Here is a 23,277-nt window from a genome sequence, read left to right as displayed (position 1 = left end):
CCACTTCAATGGGCTTTTAACACTCTCCAGCTAACCAAAACAAAATGGAGACTCTACGCCTACCGGAGCAGAACAGACAGACACGGCTGGGATTGGTCTATTGATTGGCCTGCATATTTTTTTCATCCTTCTTAAAAGCATTTAGCAATCTGGCAATTAGTTAGAGCTTAATGTAGGATGTCAAAACAGCTTATCGATCCTCGCACAACACTGGATTGATCGGTGAAGTCATTACACAGCTGGAGAGGATCGTCATAAACACTGTACACAAGAGTCCATCAGCCCCAACACAATAAGAGAGGCCCTCCCTGTGTACCCTCTGTCTCTCTCTCCTCTCTCTCATCCCTCTCTCACTCCTCTCATCATAAACACTGCACACAAGTGTTCATGAGCGCCAACACAATGAGAAAAAGGCACTCCCTGTGTACTTTTCTTCTCTATCCTCCCTCATCCCTCTCTCAAATCTCCCTCACTCCTCTCTCATCTCTCTCCCCCTTCTCAAACCCCCTCTCCTCAATGTGAAGCCTGTGCAACTCGTGTAAAAATAATCATTAGAGGTGCTGTCTTACAGATGTACAATGTTTAAAGATACAAAGTCCTTCACTTATAAACACTGATTAGGGTGTTTAACATTATTCAGATATGTCTTCGTGGCTGTGAGTTCACAAAATCATGAGGATCCGTCTTGTTGCTGTTGTGATTGGGCCAGAGATCTGACCAATCACAGAGCAGCGTTGTGGTTTGGGAAGCCAATGGTGAAACACTCCTATGAACCACAATGAACATGACGACACCATCTGATGTATTTTAAGAGAGTCCAGCTGCAGCCCCTGTACGGAGTAGAAGTTTAGCTCCACTCCATCACATCTAGTGTCAAAGAATGAAATAAGTGCTTCGAAAATGGGGACAAGTTATTCATTTAGAATAGCTACATGGTTAAGTTGGTTAGGTTAAGGTCAGAGTTAGGGGTTGATAATTGTGTATTAAACCAAATGTGATGTGAAGTTAGTGGAGCTCATGGTGCTGCTCATCGCAAGACCCTTCTCCAAAATGTGCTTATTTTAGAACTAATATGGACTATTTCGTTTATCTCTCTCTGGGATTTAACAAAAGCTTGATATCTCGGCTTGTTCCACAGAACTATTGGTCATGACGTTCTCTCTTTTCTGTAATGTTGGCCTCTTCTATGTACCTTGTATTTTGACATGTGAATACACTCCCAGGCACACGTTTCCTCATTCAATGTTGTTTTTTTTTGTTTTTTTGTTTAGTACTTTCTACATTTTAGCTACACACGGAAGACATCAACTATATGAAGCCAGATACATGTGTAGTATGGTAGACTTTATAGAGCAACCAGCAGGTGGCAGAGGAGCAAAAACTATAAAGGTTACCCAGCAGTCTTTGATCTTCCTCTGACTTGCTCACTCTCACCTTTTATGTGGTCTCTAACGTTTAGGTGAACTAATGTAAGTTATTTGTTGTAAATTTAGTCCAGAGGTGCAGCTGAAGTTCCAGTTCTGCTCTGTAGCCCTCATGGCCCTCGGTCCTGTCTGTGGTGACGGGTCTTGTCTGTGGCGATGGGTCCGTGGGCATCATGGCCTGGCCGAGCTCATGTCACTGCCTGAGCATGGCTGCGAGTTTTGAAGTAGTATGTTTAAATTGCTAGCATGAGAATGAAATACTTCAACCTGCTATAGACTAATGTCATTTATTTCTCTGGTTATGGGGTTGAATCAGCTACACCCTGCAGTGCATTCTGCTGTTTTGCTTTTACCTTTTTGTTTCTTCCTGCCGTAATGTGAAACTGAACTTTAAACTGTAAAACTTTTAACTAAATGGCTAAAGAACCAAACTGTTAAAAGTGAATGAAATTATACTGGTCCTTTTTTATAATTTATATAACAATCAGAAGACCTTACTCAATTTAAAATAAATTCCACTATTTAACCTGGAACTCTTGCCTCCATCAATCAGCAAACCTGTGCCTTAGATTAGTTTATTTATTAGTTTAGTTTATTTATTTTTCTGGGTTAAATCCAATGGCAGTTGTTTTAACTTATTATAATTTAGTTGTATTTACTTTTGTAATGACACATATGAAATGATGTAAAGAAAAAAGTGAAATAAATGTACTAAATATTTTTCAACAAAGTAAATGGTGGATACTTGAGATACTGAGGATTCAAACTTTTTTTATTTTATTTATTTATTTATTTAATTTTTGTTGTTTACTAATCATTCAATCAAACTTTGTTGAATGGGTCCTGGGCCATGCAAAATAAGTGACGCACCCCCCCCCCCCTCTCCATGATCGTCAGTGCAGACACAGACAGGACCAGTTTATCAGTGACATCTGCAGACGCCTGTTACAAGCTTTTCATTACACATCATCACTAAGATCACATCTAGACAAGAAGCAGTGCATTATGGGCCATGAGCTGGACCAGGAGGAGCGGTGCATTATGAGGCATGAACTGGACACTGGGCTCCTGAAGACACAATGGAGTTATATGGACATATTGCAGATTGACACTGTTTAAAATCACTGTGCAGAAAATATTGGCAGTTTGTGATCCATGAAGCAACAAGAAATACATGATTTTTACTGTCTTTTAAAAAAAAGTGCAAAACAGAATTAGTTTTAAACAGTGTGCAGTGGTCCAAAGTTATTCTGCGTTTACTATATGCATCCCAAACATCCTAATTATTCACTGAGGTGAGTTTATAAGTGAGTTTCACAACTTTCACAGGCCAGAGCAGAGTTTTATAGTTTTTCCTCATTTAATTTATCTTTATTTATAGAGGGAGAGAATCCAATGAGAGCACCAGACTCTGTTTTTCATGAGCGCCCTGTTAAAATACAGAATAATATAAACAAAAACAAACAAAACAAATAACTGTGTAGGTCCGTTTAAAACACTAAAAACAGAAGCAGGTGTGATTATAAATGTTTATCACCAGATTATTAAAGTGCATTAGTAGCACCAATGTATCTAATTTTGCATGTCCTTGAAATGTTTTCCATTTTTAGGAAGGAAAATAGCCAAAACAACTAGCATGCTAACAGTACACAGCTGCTTTAATAATCATCTGTACTGGGGCAAATTTAATTGATTGACAAATTATTTTAACAATGAGAATAATTACATGTTAATTTGTGCACGAAGGTAGTATTAAAACCTGCTAATGATTCATGCCCGCGTAGTATTTTAAGCCCCTGTTCAAGGCGGCTCTGGCCTTTGGTGAGTAAATCCACTTTGAAATAATGCTCTCCCAGACAGCACCCAAATGAGAAGGACACAAAAACACAGGACGTTTTTCATGGGCGCCGCTTCCTGTTCCACCGAAGCGCACTCCTTTATCAGGATTTATGAGGGAAATCACAGCAGCAAATACAACCACTTGTTGGAGACACGGGGAGATAGGAGAGAGAGAGGGGAGAGGATGGAGGGATGGGCGGACGACGATAAGAACAAAAGGGAGAGAGCGTGTAAAATATGTGTTAGGCTGTGAGAAAGTGCTGACGGATCACTGGGAGATTTTTATATGGGGGAAAAAGTCAAAGCAGAGGAGACAGAAGTAGGTGTGATTGGTTAAGCCTGCAGGATATGTCAAGGTACTGTTGCAAATCCATACTACGTTGTAATTATTGCATTGGGGGGGCTCAGTTTGATGTCGCTGTTTAACTGGTTTAACGAAAATGTAAACGCAACCATGTCTTCTTATATGGAACATCTAGCTTGGATCGCTTCAATTTCAATAGAGATAAGTCTTTTGGTACATTTTGTTTTATTTTTATGATGGAAGTAGCCTTGAGAGAGGGTATTTTACTTCTATGGGATATTATTTGCACAACACACATATTTAGATCATCATGATACCATTAACCTTATCGAAAATACTGTATTCACTGTAAACTGTTGCATTTTTGATCATTTTCAATCAGCATGCATCCCGCTAATGAAACTACTACACATTGATCAGGTTTGTGAAGTCGTAGCGCATCGTTTTGTATACTGCTTGTGTATTTATGGTGAATTCATGTGAGAGTATGGGTGACGTAGGCTTGTGGGTTGAGGATTGGACAGAAAATTACAGCTAACCGTAATGAGGGTTTAAATAGGGCCCGGGAGAGATCGCTAAAACACTCAAACGTGCATGGATGACGTCTAAAACCTCTTCAGAGATATTTTCGACGGCAGAGTGGCGTTATAACATGACAAAAATCTCTGAAAAGTTGATTTTGCAATATACTTACTCTTTAATGTGATCAAAAACCTCCTTTACATCCATGCCTGTATCCCCCTCCCCAAGTGCAGCTGTGTCATGGGGGGGCAAACCTCTAATGACTGCCTGTCCTCCTGCACCCTGCTCTAATCGCCGTCTTGTCTTTCTATTCGAACAACAGCACAGTATTAGCAGCAGACAGCCTGTAGTTAGCCTGTAGTTAGCGCGTAGTTGGCGTGTTAGCCTGTAGTTAGCGCACAATAGCTTCTTTCCTGCGGTACTCTGAGATTGAGCGGAGATGGTGGCGTACGCGGGTGAAAATGTACGGGCTAAGCGTGTGTTTATGTCTGTGTAAAATAAACAGCGATCATTGGCTCCGTGGAGACACATCAGTGCAGAAGGGGGAGGGGCTAGGGGCAAGGGGGAGTCAGGGATGCAGGTGCAAAGACGGGTCCATTGAAAATAAACAATGTGGCGTCATGGGTTTAGATCAGAAGTTAAACAGTATATATCACTTCAAATGTATTGTGTATTTGTGTTAATTAAGATTTGACTTTTTTTTTAATTTTGAAACTGATCCCAATTAAAAACGAGCATATTCATGACTTTAAAGAAATACTTATCCATAGAGTAGTTTTGATCTTATGAAGTTATTATCATTTCTCTCTTATCTTACGGATTCTGATTAAGAAGATGAGTTTATAATGCTATGTATGCTTATATAATGTTTCTATACTGGGGCAAGACACATTTCCCTCAAATGCATGGGGAAAATCAGGTACAAGGCCATAAATACATAGACTTATCATATTTACATTTCGACTATGGTAAAATGTATTGTATTTAAAGGTCCTATATTACAAAAAATGGAATATTGTGAGCTCTAAGCCATGTTATAATGGTGTTAGCTCTTCAAAAACATACCCAGAGTTGTGTTTTCTTTCAGTCACACATGTTTGAGTAAGCCTGCATTATTAGTCTACATCTACAAAGCTCAAAATGGTCTGTTCCACCTTGTGATGTCACGAAGCGGTAGTTTTCAAGTTAACAGCTAGCCATTTACCTTTAATTCAGTAAAGATGGCCAATTCCAGGGCTGAAATTATCCAAATGATTCTGGTGAAGGTGTACGGAGTTTAAAAACACAGTGGAGCACTTCCTGTATTACCTCATGACATCACAAGGTGGAACAGTGTGTTTTTGATTTGAGAGGAGGTCAGATTAAATATCCAGGGTTTATGTGTTAAACATGTGTGAATGAAGCAAAACACAACTCCATCCACTCCTTTTTGATGAGGAAAAACATTATTACATATCTCAGAAAATAGCATAACATAGGCCCTTTAACAAATCAAAATTAAGTTGGACAAATCTCTGCAATTTCTATTAAACTTAATATTCCACTGCACAACATAATGTGATCTGAAGCCACAGCTGATCTGGGGAGTGAAGTGTCTTGCTCAAGAAAATGTTACGCTGGTAGAAGACTCGAACCATTGATAAGGATTTATTTCCCGACTTGACGTGCCCTTCTTCTTTAAATGTAATGTTTTTCCTCTGTAATTCAAATGTTGTAAAGTCATGCTTTTGTAATCTCGTGGCCTGATTTACAGTCTGGTTCTGGACCTACAGCCTGAGCCCTGAGACCCTGATCCTGCCTCTGATTAAAGTGCTGTTCATGAAGTGGATCTGCTGAGTCCGGACTTCACTGAGGACACTGCACCATCTACTTAAATTTACACTCAGTACACTGCAGAAACTACACAAGGCAAATATTATGCAAAAACATATCGGAATAGAGTTTTGTTTCAAGGTATTTCTCACTGGTTTCAATATAAAAATTTCCTGTCTGGAGTTTTGACTTAAGGTTTAGTTGACATAATGAGTGCCATGTTTTTACAACTGCCAACATCTATAACAAAACTATACCTAGATAAATATATTTGATTTCATTTTACACATTGCAAAACTTGGTCTGTGGAGAGCCAAATCCAGTCATGGTGCGAGAAGCTAATTTTGAGAAATAAGAAGAGAAACACATGTAATAGATTAAATGTAAGAGCTAATTAAAAACAAAACATGCAAGTAAAACCTTTAAAATGCGGATATAAAGGGATATGTCGTTAACCAATCACATTTTGTACTCCACATTCAAAGGCTTATGCACAACGTTATCAGAATTATCCACAAAAAATATCAAGATGTTCATTTTGTCAATATTGCAACTCAAACTAAACTACTTAAATTTTGATTAAAGAGCGAATATTATGAAAAATCCACTTTTTGGAGCTTTCTACCATGTTATAATCCCATCCCTCATCAAAAACATGCCTGAAGAGGTTTTAAATGTCATCTATGCATGGGTCAGAGCATCAAAAATGAAACTGAAACTCATTAAACACCTTAATAATAATTGTTTTACGCAAATATAGCATTTTCAGAACAATAAAAGCTAACAAGTTGACCTAAATGTGCAATGTGTTAGCAGCTAATACCCCATGGAAGAGTAATACCCCCTCTTTAACATGCTCAAGTCCTTTTATCCCATGTGCAGATCCAGTTTTTGCAGTGTGCTGAGTTTGCATGGGCTTCCGATTCCTGGCTTCCCCCATTCTCATTTCCGCCCGATGACATTTTTATTAAAAGATAAATTGTTGTCCATGTGAAGGGGAGAACACTTCTTTGCTTCAGCTGTTGCTTAATTGCATGAGGGATTTGGCCCTAGTCTCTGGTCCAATTTGTTTGTAGTACGTTTCGGGGCAAAAGCATTCTTGTGATCTGCGCACCAAGCAAGTATTACACTATAGCTTTCCCCCAATGTACAGACAGTGGGTTTGTACATAGGGATTAAAGCATCACTCAAACTCTACTCCACTGGATTCAATTAAGTCCGGGTTACTGTATGTCTCAGAGTTCGCCTCAAGACATTTATAGTGTATGTGCAGTTACAATACAACTTTTCACCAGCTCAACAGACAGAGTAAGAATGTAGATTATTTTTCATACTACTAACTGTTTAAGAGAAGACCTCAGCCTAAATATTCAGGTTTTTTGTGTTAAACATGTGTGAATGTAACAAAAAATCACTCCAGGTATGTTTGTGATGAAGAAACATTATAACATAGATCAGAAAATAGTTTAATATGGGCTATTTAAAGGATTGATCAAAAGCAAAGGATACATTTCCTTACATTATTTCGTCTCATAATCCTAATACTAGACCTTGATAGTGTGACGGCTATATAACCCCTACTTTTAAAAAAAAATCAAGAAAAACAGTAACCAGAAATCAGTTTGTTTTGACATAACACTTTTTATTAATTACATTGTATCACGACAAACTGGTCCACGTTCAAATAAATCAAACCAAAGCGATCGCCCCACCAGCCCGACTCACAGTACCATGTTCACCAGCAACGCTCTAATGTACAAGCTACCCGGATGTTACCATGTAGCGCTAACCGTAGCAAAAACAAGCTGCTCCTATAGCTTAGCATGTCCATCTGCAATAGGTGAGTGTGCTTTTATATGCTAAATGTACAAATCAAAGTAACAATGCTCACATCACATCATGACTTATTTGACATTTGAATGCAAGTTTTGTTAAAGAGTTAAATCAACGCCAAAAGTAGAAGAAAAGAGAGAGTGGAAACTGGAACACACATTTGCAAGTATTTTGTTTGGTCTTCACAGCATTTTAAAATAGCAGGCTACATTTGCACATCAGTAAATTCCTTGTCATTTGAAAAAATTACCAGGAATAGGTTAGGTTTACAAAGTTAGCCATGTTGCTAGCAGCCGACCGTTTGTGATTTAAGTTAAGTAAACAATACCAGTCAAAAAAGAACAGCAAAAAAGAGATTCACTTGAAAACATAGCCTTTAAGATAGCACAGGACAAGTAAACCCACTGAGCCCTGACCTTTTTACAGTACAGGCTATGCATTTTAAGCCCTTGAAATAATAAGATATGTCTTTAAAATTATAATCCATCACCAACAGAGTTAAAGAAAACCACTGCGTACATCACATTTGCATTTATTTATACGTTAAGCTTTGGGTGAAGTGTTTGGTTTTATGTAATGGTGTAGTTTTTGAAGGAGCCTTTAGTTAAAAATTGGAGCCTTTAGTTAAAAACGATATGGTATCATTTTTCACTGTAGTTGCAAAACAGAAATTGTGGTATTTTTCAATCACACATAATGAATTTTATATGAGACTCTATAAGACATTATCATACCTGTGTAAATATACTTCCAGGCTTTGTAAAAACAACCAGGTTCAACATGTGTGGATTTCCTGTATTGCTCTAATTGGTGGGTTTGAGATAGAGCTGCAACAATTAATCTATTAATCAACTACAGACCATTAGTTACCTCATCAAAAACATACTTGGAGTTGTGTTTTGTTTCATTCACACAAGTTTGAGTAATCCTGGTTTATTAGTCTGTCTACATCTCCAAATGCTGCAAATGCTCTGTTCCACCTTGTGATGTCAAAACACAACTCTGGGTGTGTTTTTGATGAGAAAATATGGGTCCTTTAACAAAGACAGTAGCATTTCTAAATCAAAATGTCAAAAACAGGCTCTTTCAAATCGTAAATGTTACATGTAGAAGCCTTATGTCACCATATTTCCACCTTTTTTTGGTTATAAAGGCGTGTAAAAAGTCTCAATTTGCAAAATAATACTAAAATAATCGTTAGTTGCAGCACTAGTTTGAGAGCGTAGATTACCGGTAGTTATTTCTGCACTTCACTGCAGTCTCCAGCCATACCGCTCACCTCTGGACCCACATCGAAATAATACCTCTGCCAATGCCAGGTTTGGGTTAAGAGGAGACTGATTTTAAAGGCATAAATAAAACAACTGAGCGACTCCCATAAATTTTAGCTGCCATAAAGCTAGATTCAGCCCTGGACCCGAAGCTAGGGCCATTTATCAGCTATTGGTGACTGCGACAAGAAATCAATTGGCGTTTCCCATGTTGAATCTGGCTGCATTTGAGAGAGGATTTGAGCGTGATCCCTGCTGACTTATAGGGGCATCCATCAGTCTGGTCCCCACACACACTCCCACACCTGAGGAGGGGCTGAGGACGAGGAGGAGGAGGCGGAGGAGCATTTTTAGAACACAGTCTGCCTTGATTTTGAACGAGTCGACTCTTTTGAACGGTTCCTTAACGTGAATGGTCGGATCTCAGCTTTTAAAAGAACTGAATGTTTTTCCTCATTTTTTTGCATTTTTACACAGATTAACGCTGAACCAACACAATAAATAGTCCAGAACGTACACTGTATATAGACTTATGTAGACAGTCTATGGTACATGACATGGGGTGACACAATCTGGGATTAGTTTGTAGACAAAATGAGTTTTCACATTAGCATATAAATAAATAGCAAAAGAGCCAGTCTTTTGAACCGCTCTTTGAAAGGAACGGATCCAAAAGATTCAAATCCCATAAAAGAGCCATAAGTCGTGTGTTTATATGTTAAAGGCACTGTAATAAAGTAAAATCAGTTTAGCCCCAGTACAGATATAATGTAAAAGCAGCAGGTCAAAATGAGACCACTGTGTACTGTCTGCGTCTCATTCTAATGCGTTTTTTATCCCCCCTGAACCAGGAAGTAGGGAAGTTTGGACTGTTTTTCTGTTTTTCACATTTTTTGTCAAGATTTTCATTCATAAACTTGGATTTACACCAACAAGTTGATTCAAAATACAACATTTTGCAACTATAGTGAAAAAATACTCTCCATTATTCTGTGTTGTGGTCCATAATAGGCCCCATAATTATATATTAAACATAAACGAGGACAACATATTGCATTGTGACGCAAACATTTCAAATTTAAACTGCTTTACTATCAGATAAACTCGATATTTGCTCAGTGCTATGTATTTTTAATAGGAAGTCAAGGGGTTAGCATACTCCATTTTGTCCATATAGACTTTGTTCCATGACATAAATTGGACTAAAGCATCTCAATTTTAAACTACAAGCTCTTTACAATGCTATGACATAACCGGTTGATTAAAGTTCCATGGTCTAACTTAAGAATTTGAGTAGACGTAACTCAAAATAATGAACATAGCAGAGAGTCCCTTCTTTCGCCCACAGTTTCACTTCACAGCCAACAACAAAACTCCAAACGGTACAACCTATTACTGACACAGTGTCGGACACAGTAGTTATAGCGACGCTTAGTTCTCTCAGCAGCATATTCACATTTTGTACATGTATTTTTGTTCATTCCACTCGCTGTTTTGTTTTTATAAAAGAAAAAAAAGTGCACTCCAAAAAAATACCACACCTGCTGAAATGACTTCAATTCACAATATTAATCTGGCATTGAGGTTGTTTTGACTATAGGCTGGATTTATTTAGTCGTAATATTTTTTGTTAAAAGAACATGTGAATTGTAAATGGATTATTATTAACACAAATTATTACAACCTTAAATTACATGGAAAAGGGTGACATAATACAGGGTGTCCATGAAGTCTCTTTACAGTTTAAAAATGTATTACAAAGGCAAATGATACGTGATATCTTAATCGGGCGTGTTCTATTGTACTCAGTAGTTTCCAAAGTTGTTTTTTACCCTATTTGACACAACTCTATATGAGCACCATTAGTCGTACGAAGCACATCAAGACAGTACTGGATTTCTAGCCATTTTCGCTGTAGCACGGCCTCATCGGTGGTTGTAATCGCATGTGCGTCTTTTGCTTTAGTCCAGTGAAGTCCCGTGTCTTTGTTCGATACATAATATATTTAACATAGCCCCATAAAACCCATAATACACACTGCGCCTTTTCTTGAGGTGTAGCCATTTCTTAGGGGTTCATTCAATTCAATGTGATTAAAAATGTTCATAACCACTGAGTATAACACAGCAAATCGAATTAATACATCTTATCAGCTGCCTATGTACACCCTGTATATTGATTTAAAGCAAACATTTTACCATATATATACATTTGGAGTGTAAATAAGTCAATCAAAAGTCAGAAAAGTTAACTTAAACAATAGAAGAACAAGAACAATATGTCAAAACCAGTACATAACTCTATACTCCTACAGTCAACCTACTATTATGAATATTCAAGTCATTTCAGCTCACGTGTTTCCGTTTTTGCAGTGCAGTAGTTGTAGTAGCACTTGTCTAGACAAAGGTTTAAGACTATCACACACAGTAGCAGCAGAAGAGGAAAGTCCGCTCCTGTCTCTATGTTACAGTAGGTCACTTATAAGAACACAAAGTCAGTGATTGTCACATCCTCCACAAAACAGTGCTGGGTTCTCTGTTCAGTACTTACTTTTAAATGCCTCTTTTACACCAAAACTTGATAAATATGACCTTTTTTGAGTTAGGGCAGGAATACATTTGCAGATAATAGTTGAATTTAAGGAGCTGACTGGGCTTTCGGGTTCAAACTAAAGAAATGTATGAAACTCGGGTTGCTTTGTTACAATCTTTTTTGCAAACATCTGGTAATCAATGCTACATTTTAAGAAGAAATCCAGCTATTTGTCAATTTGCAATGTAAAAACTGAGAATACATAAGAGTCAAACAGCGTAGACATAGTGCAAGTAGTTTGGGACAGCTAGGTTTGAATGTGCTGCGTGACTTTACTGTGAATATTAAAACTATAAGAAAAACATTGTATTGTTAATTGCGTAATAAATGTAAATAAATGGAGCAATACCAGTAACATTTGACCTACATCTACATCAGCCTGGTTACTACTATTGTGTCATATCTATAGTTTACTGCATGGTTTTTTATTTAAATAACAGTGATTTTTAGCTCCTCGATGTAACTTTCCAGTCAAATTTTCCAAGATTTGCCGGTGGAGAAGAGGCATCCCTGCTTTTACATATCACTTGGACACACAACTGCTGCCCATCTCCACACGGTTCATTTCATTACAAAAACATAAACACATAAATAAATAGATGGGGTGGGACACAGTGCATCCAGCTGATGTTTGGACGGAGGTGTTCACAGTTTTCAGCTCAGACTCTGGTATTACACACATTTCATTGAGTGTTTTCAATAGTATCCAGTGTGCTGCTTTATTATAGTGCAAGTTTTGGGGTACTTGCCTGTTCCCTGTCGTCACTGTTACGTATACGAGTAAAAAGCAGTAAAATGTCGCCTGTTGCTTGGTGTAATTAAAGAGTCTGAGGAAATGTGGGGTTTATCGCTCAGTAGCAAAATAGATTTCAATTCTTCTGTGATTTAAAAGTAGTGAAAATGCACTGCAACTAGAACAGATTCAATTACAAGATTTCAGAGATGCGTTCTTTTTTTTTTCTTTCTGATTTCTGGTTAAACAAATGTGCCAGTGAAGGAATAAAATTGCACCTGAAAGAGTAAAATAATAACAAATATTTTTATAGTTGTTAATAAAAAATAGCTGAACTCAAAGCATGATTATTATGATTTTTTTTCTTTTTTTGTGCAGTCTTCATTATAAAGATGCAACATTTCAAAGTAATAAACGCCACTTTTGTATCGAAATTTGCATTTTGACGACAGGCTGTCTCGACATCCTTTCAAAAGACATGACGTTTAGTTTTCCATTGTTAATTTCTATGGCAACAGTGCTAATTTCTCATCACTCAATAACCCATGGATCGCAGGGATAACTTGATTTTCAAAATAAAACACAACAAAATAAAACCCCACCCAAACTCAGCATTACACATCTACCATCGACATGTTCAGTTACAGCTGTTTTTCCCACTTCACACGGCTGCAAAAGGCAACCTTATTCAATATAGAAAGAAATGTACAAAAGCCTCTTCGGTTATTATAAATGAATCAATAAAATTCACATTAACATCAATATACCATCAAGTGCTGTTGTTAAAAAATAAATAAATAAAAGAATAATAATAAAAAAAAAAAAAATCCAGCTCTTTACATAATGCACATCCAAGTAAATGAATGGGACGTGGTGGAGATATTATGTACAGAGAGTGTGAGCGTCCTAAGTGTTTCTCAATAATGGGGTTTCGTTGACTGCCAGTAAAGACACGATGTGGTAACAGCAGATATAGGAATGCCAACATGGAGGAGGGGCTTTTATTTGTCCGTGGGACTGGGTAATGAGGGACATATCATGAGTTACTTGGTTTGAATTTGAGTTGTTTTGACCAGTTAAGATTTGTTTAAATAGACACAAAAAATGTAATGTTGATTTTAATTATATATAAAAAAATATAAATACAAACTGTATTGTTATTTCATATTTTTTTTGTCATGACAAAGCAAATATTTGTTTTTTCAGTTAAACTAAAATGTGTATGTTCAGTCAATTTTGACATGAGCTAATTTAATAGATTCATTCATTTAAAGGTAATGTTAAAAATATAGAATTTTGAGCGTATTAAGCTGTTTACTTTGAATTACATATACGCTAAAATAAAATGTTGAATTAAAAAAAAAATTATAATAAAATATTTCAACACAATTCATTTAAAGATAACTTCAGAGATCTATAATTTTGAATTTATTTTGATTTACTGATTTAAATATAAACTAAAATGAAATGTTGATGTCACATACGAAGCAAGTATTTGGTTTTCAAATTACTTAAAATGTATACGTTCACTCGACATAAACGTTTGAGATGAACATGTATATATAAAAGTATACATTCATTAAAAGTTAACATTTTGTATATCTGGAATTTAGATTTGAACTTAATTAAAGCTATGTCCATATGTTTTCAATTTTTTTTTTTAAATCAATCCATTGAATAAGATTCTTCAACATATTAAGCCCATTTTCTTACTACTTTGTACACTACATACTTACTAATACAATACATACAAACAGTTTAAAACACAAGATTTAAAAAAAACCCAGCTAACTAAATAGATCCAAATGATCAAAACAACTCAAAATAAGCCATCATAACTCACACAGATAAGTTATGTTTTGTTCTAGTGCACCATTTTCCTCTAGATCTCTATTGTTTTGCAGGATTTCAGAGTTTTGAGACCCATTTGGTCTATACTGCTATCCATCCATTTTCTTCCACTTATCCGGGGCCTGGTCACGCAGACTAAGCAGGAACTCCAAGACTTCCCACACCCCAGACACCTCCTCCAGCTCCTCTAGCAGGACCCCAAGGCGTTCCCAGACCAGCCGAGACACACAGTCCCTCCAGCGCAGTCTATGTAATTCTACCTAATTTTAGATATGTGTTTTTTCTGATTTCTGGTATAGTTTAGTTTATTTTTTTGCGTCGCATAAGGACCCTTTCCCTCTAGATCTCTATTGTTTTTCTAGCCTCCATTTCTACCCCCACGTCTGCCTCCTTGACCCCGGGTTTGTCTCCTAACATCTCCATCTCCTCCTCCATCTCTCGCTCCGTCCCTCCCTCCATCGTGAACCATAAAACAATAAGTCTTGAATGTCTGTGCGAAGCCTGTGCTAATGCAAGCCATTAGCGTGTAATGAAATATACATTAGACTATTACAGGCCCAAGAAGGAGTAGACGGAGTAGACGGAGACGGGGCCGAGAATAATAAAACATGTACAATTCAATTTCCTTTCCATTCTGAGTGTCTCTAAACGGTGAGACGCGATAAGTTACACAGTGTATGCTTTCACGTACGGCCCCGCCCCTCCCCATGTGGTTATCCCAAGTCGTTACAAAGCTAAGAGCCCTAATCGTTTAATATGGGTTGACCGAAAGTACCACACCTCTTAACCAAACAATCGCACCATTAGAAAACCAAGGAGCTCCCAGTAGTGATTTAAATACACTGCAAAAACAAAAGAGAGCCAATGTGAATTGAAAATATAAGAATTTGAGTTGTTTACAAGATTAATTTAGTTTGTAGATGTAAGTTTTGATTGTTTTAAGGTGTTTCTGGCTAATTTCAGTATTAGTTTTTCATATTAGTAGCAAAATAGTGGTTTTAAACATCCGCTTTTCAACAATATAGCCCTACGAAACTCAAAAAAATGACTTAAATTCAAAAATATATATATACAAATTGAGTTGTTTTTATTAATTTTGATCTATTTAGTTTATGATTTGTTTTAAGACATTTCTGACTAATTTCAGTATTAGTTTTTCATATTACAATCTAAATTAAATATCCACTTTTCAACAATATAACGCTCCTAAACTCAGTAAAATGACTTAAATTCAAAAATACGAATTTGAGTTGTTTTAACAAGTTTAATTTAGTTTATAGATGCAAGTTTTGATTTGTTTTAAGGTATTTCCGGCTAATTTTAATAATAGTTTTTCCATATTACTAGCAAAATAGTAGTTTTAAATACCCACAAAATAACCCTCTGAAACTCCAAAAATGATTTAAATAAAATATATATATATATAAAGAATTTTTTGAGTTGTTTTTACTCACTTTGGTCTATTTTGATCTATTTAGTTTTTGATTTGTTTTAAGGTTTTTCTGGCTAATTTCAGTATTAGTCTTTCATATTACAAGCAAAATTGTGGTTTTAAATATCAATTTTTCAACAATATAACCCTCCAAAAATTCCCAAAATTGACTTAAATAAAAAAAAAAAAAACATATAAATTTGAGTTGTTTTTACAAATTTTTATCTATTTAGTTTATGATTTGTTTTAAGGTATTTCTGGCTAATTTCAGTATTCATTTTTCATATTACAAGCAAAATTGTGGTTTTAAACATCCGCTTTTCAACAATATAGCCCTCCTAAACTCAGCCAAACAACTAAAATTCAAAAATAAGAATTTGAGTTGTTTTAACGAGTTTCAATCAGTTTCATTTGTAGATGTAATATTTTAGATTTTAGGTATGACAGTGGGAGTTGGAATTTTTTTCTTCATAAAATATAAAAAATGTACTGATTTTATTTATTTTTATTTTTTAATTAGAAAAAATAACTATCAAATATCCACTGAAAAATCAACTAAAATATTCTGAACTCAACTTATTTAACGTACTTATTTTTGTTCTTTGCAGTGTATAAACCAAAGATTCCCCTGTAGCACTTTTAAACGCCCCCTTTCACCATTATAACCCCCCTAAACACAATATAATGTCTTTACAATAGTCCGACAGCTGCAGACAAGTGAATCAATTGACCCTTGACCCTTGCACTTGGCTCGGTGAGTGGATCATCTGTCACGGCTGCCGCTGGGCGTAAGTACTCGTCATGTTTGGATATGGAGAGAGGCAGAAGAAGAAGAAGAAGAAGTGACACAATGTAATATGCACACACACTAATACGGCTGCGTCTCCAATGACACACTTGATATTGTGTAATTATACTGAGTGATAAGGGTTAGCGAGGGCGGGCTGGAATTAGCGCGGATGTCGTCCAGAGATGCTAGTGATAAGAAATGGCTATACTACACGTGGCATAAGGCATACTGTTAAAGTAGGTGTTGTAATGAAGTGGTGATGTGCAGAGGTAGGGCTGTGGGTCTTTTTAACGGAGACGTCTAAAGCCGATCCTCTTTCAGTAAAAGTAAAAGACTTTAGAAGGAGAAATTTCACTGTTTTGTATGCTCAGGCTATTAATAAGACAAAATTACAAACAAAATATGTGATCCAATCGTGATCAAACATGATTTTTCTCATCACTCAGCGCTAGTGAAGAAAAAGTGTCTTTGTTTGAGCATTAAACGAAAAAGATCACACGATTTGATGATTTGACCGTATCGAGATCAGAATTAGATTGTTATCGTCAAATCGGACAGCCCTACTTTACGAAACAGAGTTAAGTTTGCAGTACTGTTCTCTGACATCACCTGGTGGACGAGACTTTCTATGGCCAAAAACAAAGCATTTGGTACTACTTTATAATAACTACGCCTTAATTAACCTCAACAAAGCACGAACAAAGACTTAAAAGCCCTGTACTCGAGTTTTTCACCCATGTAATTGTATTATAAAGCATTTTATTCAGTAATCAGGAAGTGTGTGTTAGCATGCTAGTAGTTAATCTCATTTAAAACCTCTGAAAGTCGTGGAAAGTGCTTATAAATTCATTACGGTGAATAATTAGGATGTTCAGAATGCATAATGTAAGTGAGGAACAACTTTTGGAACACTAGATTTTAATTTTTTTTTTTTTTTTAGGCTTTTAAGTCAGTAAAAGTCAAATATCAAATCTTAAATAGTTAAAGAATGACTCGGATTTCGCAGCTACATAGAGACGTTCGGATTAGGGAGTTACGATTAGGAAATTAAGACTTTGCTCGTGCTTTATTAAGGCGATCAAAGTTAGTTATTATAAAGTGTTACCATTACCAAACTTTTTAATAAGCCCTAATCAAAATGGCGCCCTTTGAAGTATGTCATTGTGCCTTGCTTACATAACACAAGTTTGCGATTGGAGACGCAGTACTTGTTTACAGCTGAAGCCTTGCATGAGATATTGTTAAGGATATTGTTATAAAGTTACTGTATTATCTTCAAACTATTTGTACAATTCTAATACACACATTTGTATTGTTTGTTTCAAGGAATCCCAAATGGTAACCTCTCCTCCTCTGGTAGCGGCCGCAGTCCAACTCAAAGGCGAGAGGAGGGAACACAGTGTCTTCAAGGCTCCGAATCGCACGAAATCCCAAAAAACAAAAGCAAAAGCAAAAAAATCTCCCAGTTTTTTTTTTTATTTACAAGCAAAAAATGATCCAGAAGTTTTCCCCATTTGGTAAAGATCCAAAGAGGAAAAAAAGGAGCCACCAAATCCTTCGACCGGTAACCCAGGCTTCATCAAATCTGAGCCCCAAGTTTGATTTTAAAGCATTAGAACGAAGGTTAGATATCTTTTTTGTTTTGTTTTTCCAAAGTTAAAATATTCCAGGATGAAGAAAGACGCAAGGAAAGAGGAGGGAGGAGCGTAGGTTTAAGGGACCGTAGATGCGTAAGGACTTCGGATACATTTTTGAAGATTGCCGTAAAGTGTAGGGATGTTAGCTCCACGCACACATGCTAGCACACACTCGAGCGTTCAGGGATTCGGGAAAAGGCGGAGGGAAAAAGGGATCGAGTTCGTGGTTTATCCCAGGATGTCCAGGTAAACCGGAGAAGCTTTGGCCAGGTTGAGAAGGAGGCCGTGGATTTCCTTAATGTTGAGTCTCATGTGTGGTTCTCTCTGCCAGCAGCCCAGCATCAGGTCGTACACTTCCTTGGGGCAGGTGCGGGGGCGCTGTAGCACACGGCCCTGCGTAATGCACTCGATCACCTGCAGGAGAACAAGAATTTGGATATTATTTTTGATCACTACTGAGGTCAAATAAAACTAGAGAAGTTATTGCCATGGTAATCATAACAGTTATATTTTCTTTTCGATACTTCAATAATTAATTCTTTGTAATGACATTCTGACTGGAACAAAATGGATTTAAACAACACATTTTCAGGAGCCTGTGGTCAATGTAAACGTTTCTGGTCCTGTTTGATTTTCAACAAAACTGTTGGCTAAAGAAAGACAGAACAAATCATATCACATGTTGAAGTTCCAGCTAAGTCAGTCCTTTCTGGTCAGATTAAAGTCTAATTTGAATAACAGAGCTTCAGACAGAACAGTGCCTTTAGTTAGCTTCAACCCCGAGGGAATCTCAATGATTAGCTGCCAAGTATGAAAACTTATTTTACACTATTTTTGTTATTTATATGGTAAATGGTCACATTTTTAAATAGCGCTTTTCCACCTTCAAGTCGCTCAAAGCGCTTTACATCAAGGAACCACTCACTCATTCACACACACATTCATACACCAGTGTACGCAGACACTGGGGACAGGGTGGGTTAAGTGTCTTGCCCAAGGACACAACAAAAGCCAACCTTGTGTGTCATTGGATCTGAACGCTCAACCAATGATATTGATGTCAAGAGCTGAATTTGAAGCATCAACCAGTGGATCAGTGGATAAACATTCTACTCTTGCCTCTTTTTTCTTTATCTACAGTCCATTCCATCATACTGATATGAAATCCTATTTATTTAGTGTAATACATTTGACTTTCATCATAACAGACGTGGTACAAACACAATTATCAATGATTGTGTCAGTATGTTGCATTGATGCCTAGTTCAATACTGTAGAAAATATACAAAAATAAAATATAGAACATTGTTTTTAGGGTGAAAATGAATTTGAATGAACACAAGCAGGCAGCAGACCCTCACCAGAAAAGTTACGCAGTGCACCTTTACATATGATAAAAAGCTTTTAAAGGTCCTATATTACCTAAAATGGATTCATATGAGGTTTAAATCATGTTATAATGTTGTTGACTCCTCAAAAACAGACCTGGAGTTGTGTTTTGTTTCATTCACACATGTTTGAGTAACACTTTATTATTAGTCTGTAACATCTGCAAAGCTCAAAATGCTCTGTTCCACCTTGTGATGTCATGAAGTGCTGATTTTCACGTTAACAGCTACATTTTACCTTTTGTTCAGTAGTTCTGGTGCTGAAATTATCCAAACAATTCAAATGAAGGTGTAGAAGTTTAAAAACACACTGGAGCACTTCCTGTATTACCACATGACATCACGAGGTGGAACAGAACGTTTTCAGTCTGAGAGAAGAACTCAGCTTAAGGGTTTGTGTGTTAAACATGTAGGAATGAAACAAAACACAACTCCAGGTATATTATTGATGAGGAAACAACATTATAACATAGAAAATAGCGTAACATGGGCCCTTTAAATCGACTATAAAGCACCTTCTGGAACATTCCCATTAGTCTGACTGTGACAGCTTAGGCGATGCTGTTGTTTTGTTTTACCGTATAATGTAATGAAGCTGTTTAATGTTTCCTATAGGATTAAAAGCCTCACGCTGGGACTGTGTTATGAATTTGAATGAATAAATATCAGTAGAGCAGATGTCTACGCTTAAGTGCTGGTTAGCCACTTTTACCTGGAAACGCCTGTTCAGCAAATACATTTGTTCTACCATTAAAAAGAGCTGATGTTTCTAAAGCTTTGGATGCACGCACGTATTTTACAAGGCTACTTAATCACATCATTTGTACAGTTTGCGCTCATACAGGGGGGTGACAGCACTTTGAGGGGTTTGTAGGGTCTATCCAAGCTCTGATCGATTCTGGGATTGAGTCTTTGGGCAATGCACGTCATCCACTTTGCCTTAACGGTGCACTATGGAACTTTTCTAGTGGAGGAGGGCGCCCTGTCATTTTTTAAATTTATTTATTTTTTTCATGGAGATGTTATTGCTTTTCCTCCAGTGTTTCACCATAAGCCATGAAACTCATCTATCACCATGGCAACAAGCAGCTTTACTTACGCTAAAAAACATACTGTGCTTGTGTCTGTTATATAGCGATAATCTACGACACTCGTGGATCTTTGTTATAATTTTCACATTTTAAATCGCAATATTTATCTAAAACGACTTAATAAAAAAAACAAGTCCGCTGACGTCGCCGTAAACGTCATCACAACAAAGAGCCGTGAAGTTGTCAGGACCTCCATTGAATAGCTGCGGATCATGCTAGCGAGCTGCAGATAAAAAAATAATAATAGTAAAAAAATGAAAAACAACAAAAAAATCCCCCCAAAAAACCCAAATAATTACGTGACACAAACGAATCCTACATGTATCAGATTAAGAGAATAAAATTGGAGAATGAAGTAAATACAGTACGTCACAGTGGACATGTACCGGTGAAAATTGGAATTGATCAGACAAAATGGTGTCTTAAAAATAATTAAAGATTAAAGATTGCTCAAACATGCACTGTATCACTCTAAATACAACTGAATTGAATAGATTTTTGAATTTTTGAATTTATTATTGTGTCTTGCCGAGCCCTTTAATGCGCTGATAAGACACTATTATACAAAATAGTCCAGACGTGTGTTACAAAAAAACAATAGACTCATTTAAACAAACTCATCTGCCGCTTCTTCCAAATTTTACATAGAAATGATGCCAACTTATAAACATTAGAACTAAACAACCATGTCATCTTGTCGTCGTCATTACACCAGAACATATCAGGGCATCAACTTTGAGCGAGTAAATGGTGAAAGGAAACAACTATAACATGGTTAAAAGCTCTGAAACGTCCATTTTACATAATAGGTCTGCTTTAACATTTTAACGCCAAGGTTTTGAACTAATTCCTCCATAAAATACACAACTAACATTACAAAAGCAGTTATTTTCATTCCAAACTGACAGCCAGAGAGCGTAAATGCAACTGCAGTTATGGGATTATATGGCGGACTTTTAATAGCTCCGGCTCATATTTAGTTACACTCTGGTGGAATGTGTGTTTGAGGCATTGTTTTAAAATGGCAGGGTCGCACGAGGTAAAGTCATCAGATTTCACATTTAATGCAGTTTTCCTTCATGGATCTAGTCCAGCTCAAAGGTTACGACCCTGACTGCAGCGGGAGTGACCGGACTTCCCATTTCCTGGTTCCATTGCGTTGGGTTGGTTGGGATTGGGTCAGAAGGTGAGCGGGTGAAAGGGGGAAGGAAGATTGGATTTGTGAGAAGGAGAGAGGGAGGGAGAAGAGGGGAGAGTGGGAGAGGAGAGGGCGGGAAGAGTTAGGAGGTTAGTGGGAGGAGGGTGAGGGAAGATTGGATCTGTGAGAAAGAGGAGATGAGGAGAAGAGGGAGAGAGGTGGATGAGAGAATGCAGAGAGAGGCAGAAGATTGAGAGAGGAGAGGGGGAGGAAAGATTGGATCCAGGAGAGAAAGAGAGGAAAGAAGAGGGAGCGGGGGAGAAGAGGAGAGATGGAGCGAGCGGGGAAGGACAGCGGGAGTAGAGTAGGTAGAGAGGGATAAAGTTGGGAGATTAGTGGGAAGAGAGGTGGAAAGGAGGGAGAGAGAACGGGGAGAGGGGAGAAGGTGAGCAGGTGAAGGGGGAGGGAAGATTGAGAAGAGGGGAGACTGGGAGGAGAGGCAGAGAGTCAGTTAGTGAGAGGAGAGTAAGGGAAGATTGAATCTGAGAAAGAGGGAAAGAAGAGATGGGGAGGAGAGAGGGAGAGAGGTGGATGAGAGAATGCGGAGAAAGGCAGGAGAGGAAGAAGAGGGAGAGAGGAGAGGGGGAGGAAAGATTGGATCCATGAGAGAGGGAGGAAAGAAGAGGGAGAGAGGGAGGAGAGAGCAGAGATAGGGGGAAGAGAGGAGAGGTGGAGAGAGGGAGAGGACAGAGGGAGTAGAGGGAGTAGAGAGGGGAGAGAAAGTCGGGAGGTTAGCGGGAAGAGAGGAGGAAAGGAGGGAGAGAGGATGGGGAAAGGGGAGAAGGTGAGATGAACATTGGATCCATGAGAGAGGGAGGAGAGAGAGGAGGTTTAAAGGAGAGAGGTGAAGGGCAGAGGGCGGGGATAGAGATAACATCCTGAAAACTGGGTCAGATCTATAATGTACATTTCATCTTTTTTTGCATGTCTTCTATTCTTTTTCTTTTTTCACGTTACAGTGTAAAACAACATGAAGTAAGTTACATAAGGAGAGAATTGTTTCTTAAATTCTTAAAGTAAATTGAATCTTTAAGGGCAGAATTATGTTATGTTGTATGTAATATAGTGTCATTTCTATTTAAATAAAGATCCTTAATCCTAAGCTAACTTGTCTCTTTAAATACACCCTTTTGAAACTACAACTGAAGCCAGACTTGGTGTTTATTTGAGGCAGTTTTCTTGTATCTAAACCATCTCGTTCATCTCGTCCACCTCCCACAGAGTCTGAGCTCCGGGTGACTGTTCTGTGAGAGCTGCACACTGCTCCAGGCCTGATCACACCGGGACCATTTGGGAAAGTCTGCTCTGAAATGGGAGTCCACTTTGAGCCACTTCTGCTAATGACCATCTGGACATGTATGGTCTGTGTCTTGGCTGTGGTTACTATGGTTACTGTATCTGAAGGACCATCGTGATTGTCTCGAAGCTCTGTCCAGTTTGTTGATTAGTTTATTTCAGTGACGCAAGTGAAACAACGGAGTCTAACCAAGTCTAACCAAGAGTAAACTGTGTCTATATAAAGACTAAACCAGAAATAAACCAGGACTAACCCAGATCTAA

At 37.5% G+C, this 23,277-nt stretch overlaps 2 protein-coding genes across 2 annotated transcripts in view; both read right to left on the bottom strand.

The window, feature by feature from the left end:
• The window catches only part of hnrnpk (heterogeneous nuclear ribonucleoprotein K), a 222,739-nt gene that overhangs the window by 112,481 nt on the left and 86,981 nt on the right, over positions 1–23,277 (bottom strand). The gene's annotated exons all lie outside the window — the stretch shown is intronic.
• The window catches only part of ntrk2a (neurotrophic tyrosine kinase, receptor, type 2a), a 137,277-nt gene continuing 131,341 nt past the window's right edge, over positions 17,342–23,277 (bottom strand). Inside the window, exon 20 of the mRNA XM_055224516.1 lies at positions 17,342–18,454. Coding sequence (XP_055080491.1) covers positions 18,269–18,454 — 186 coding nt within the window. The 3' untranslated portion in view covers positions 17,342–18,268. The remainder of the gene's footprint in view (positions 18,455–23,277) is intronic.

This window comes from Periophthalmus magnuspinnatus, chromosome 9 (genome assembly GCF_009829125.3).
Source record: "Periophthalmus magnuspinnatus isolate fPerMag1 chromosome 9, fPerMag1.2.pri, whole genome shotgun sequence".
Lineage (NCBI taxonomy): Eukaryota > Metazoa > Chordata > Actinopteri > Gobiiformes > Gobiidae > Periophthalmus > Periophthalmus magnuspinnatus.
The sequence above is the reverse complement of the archived record's forward strand: the minus strand, read 5'-3'. Positions and strand labels throughout refer to the sequence as shown.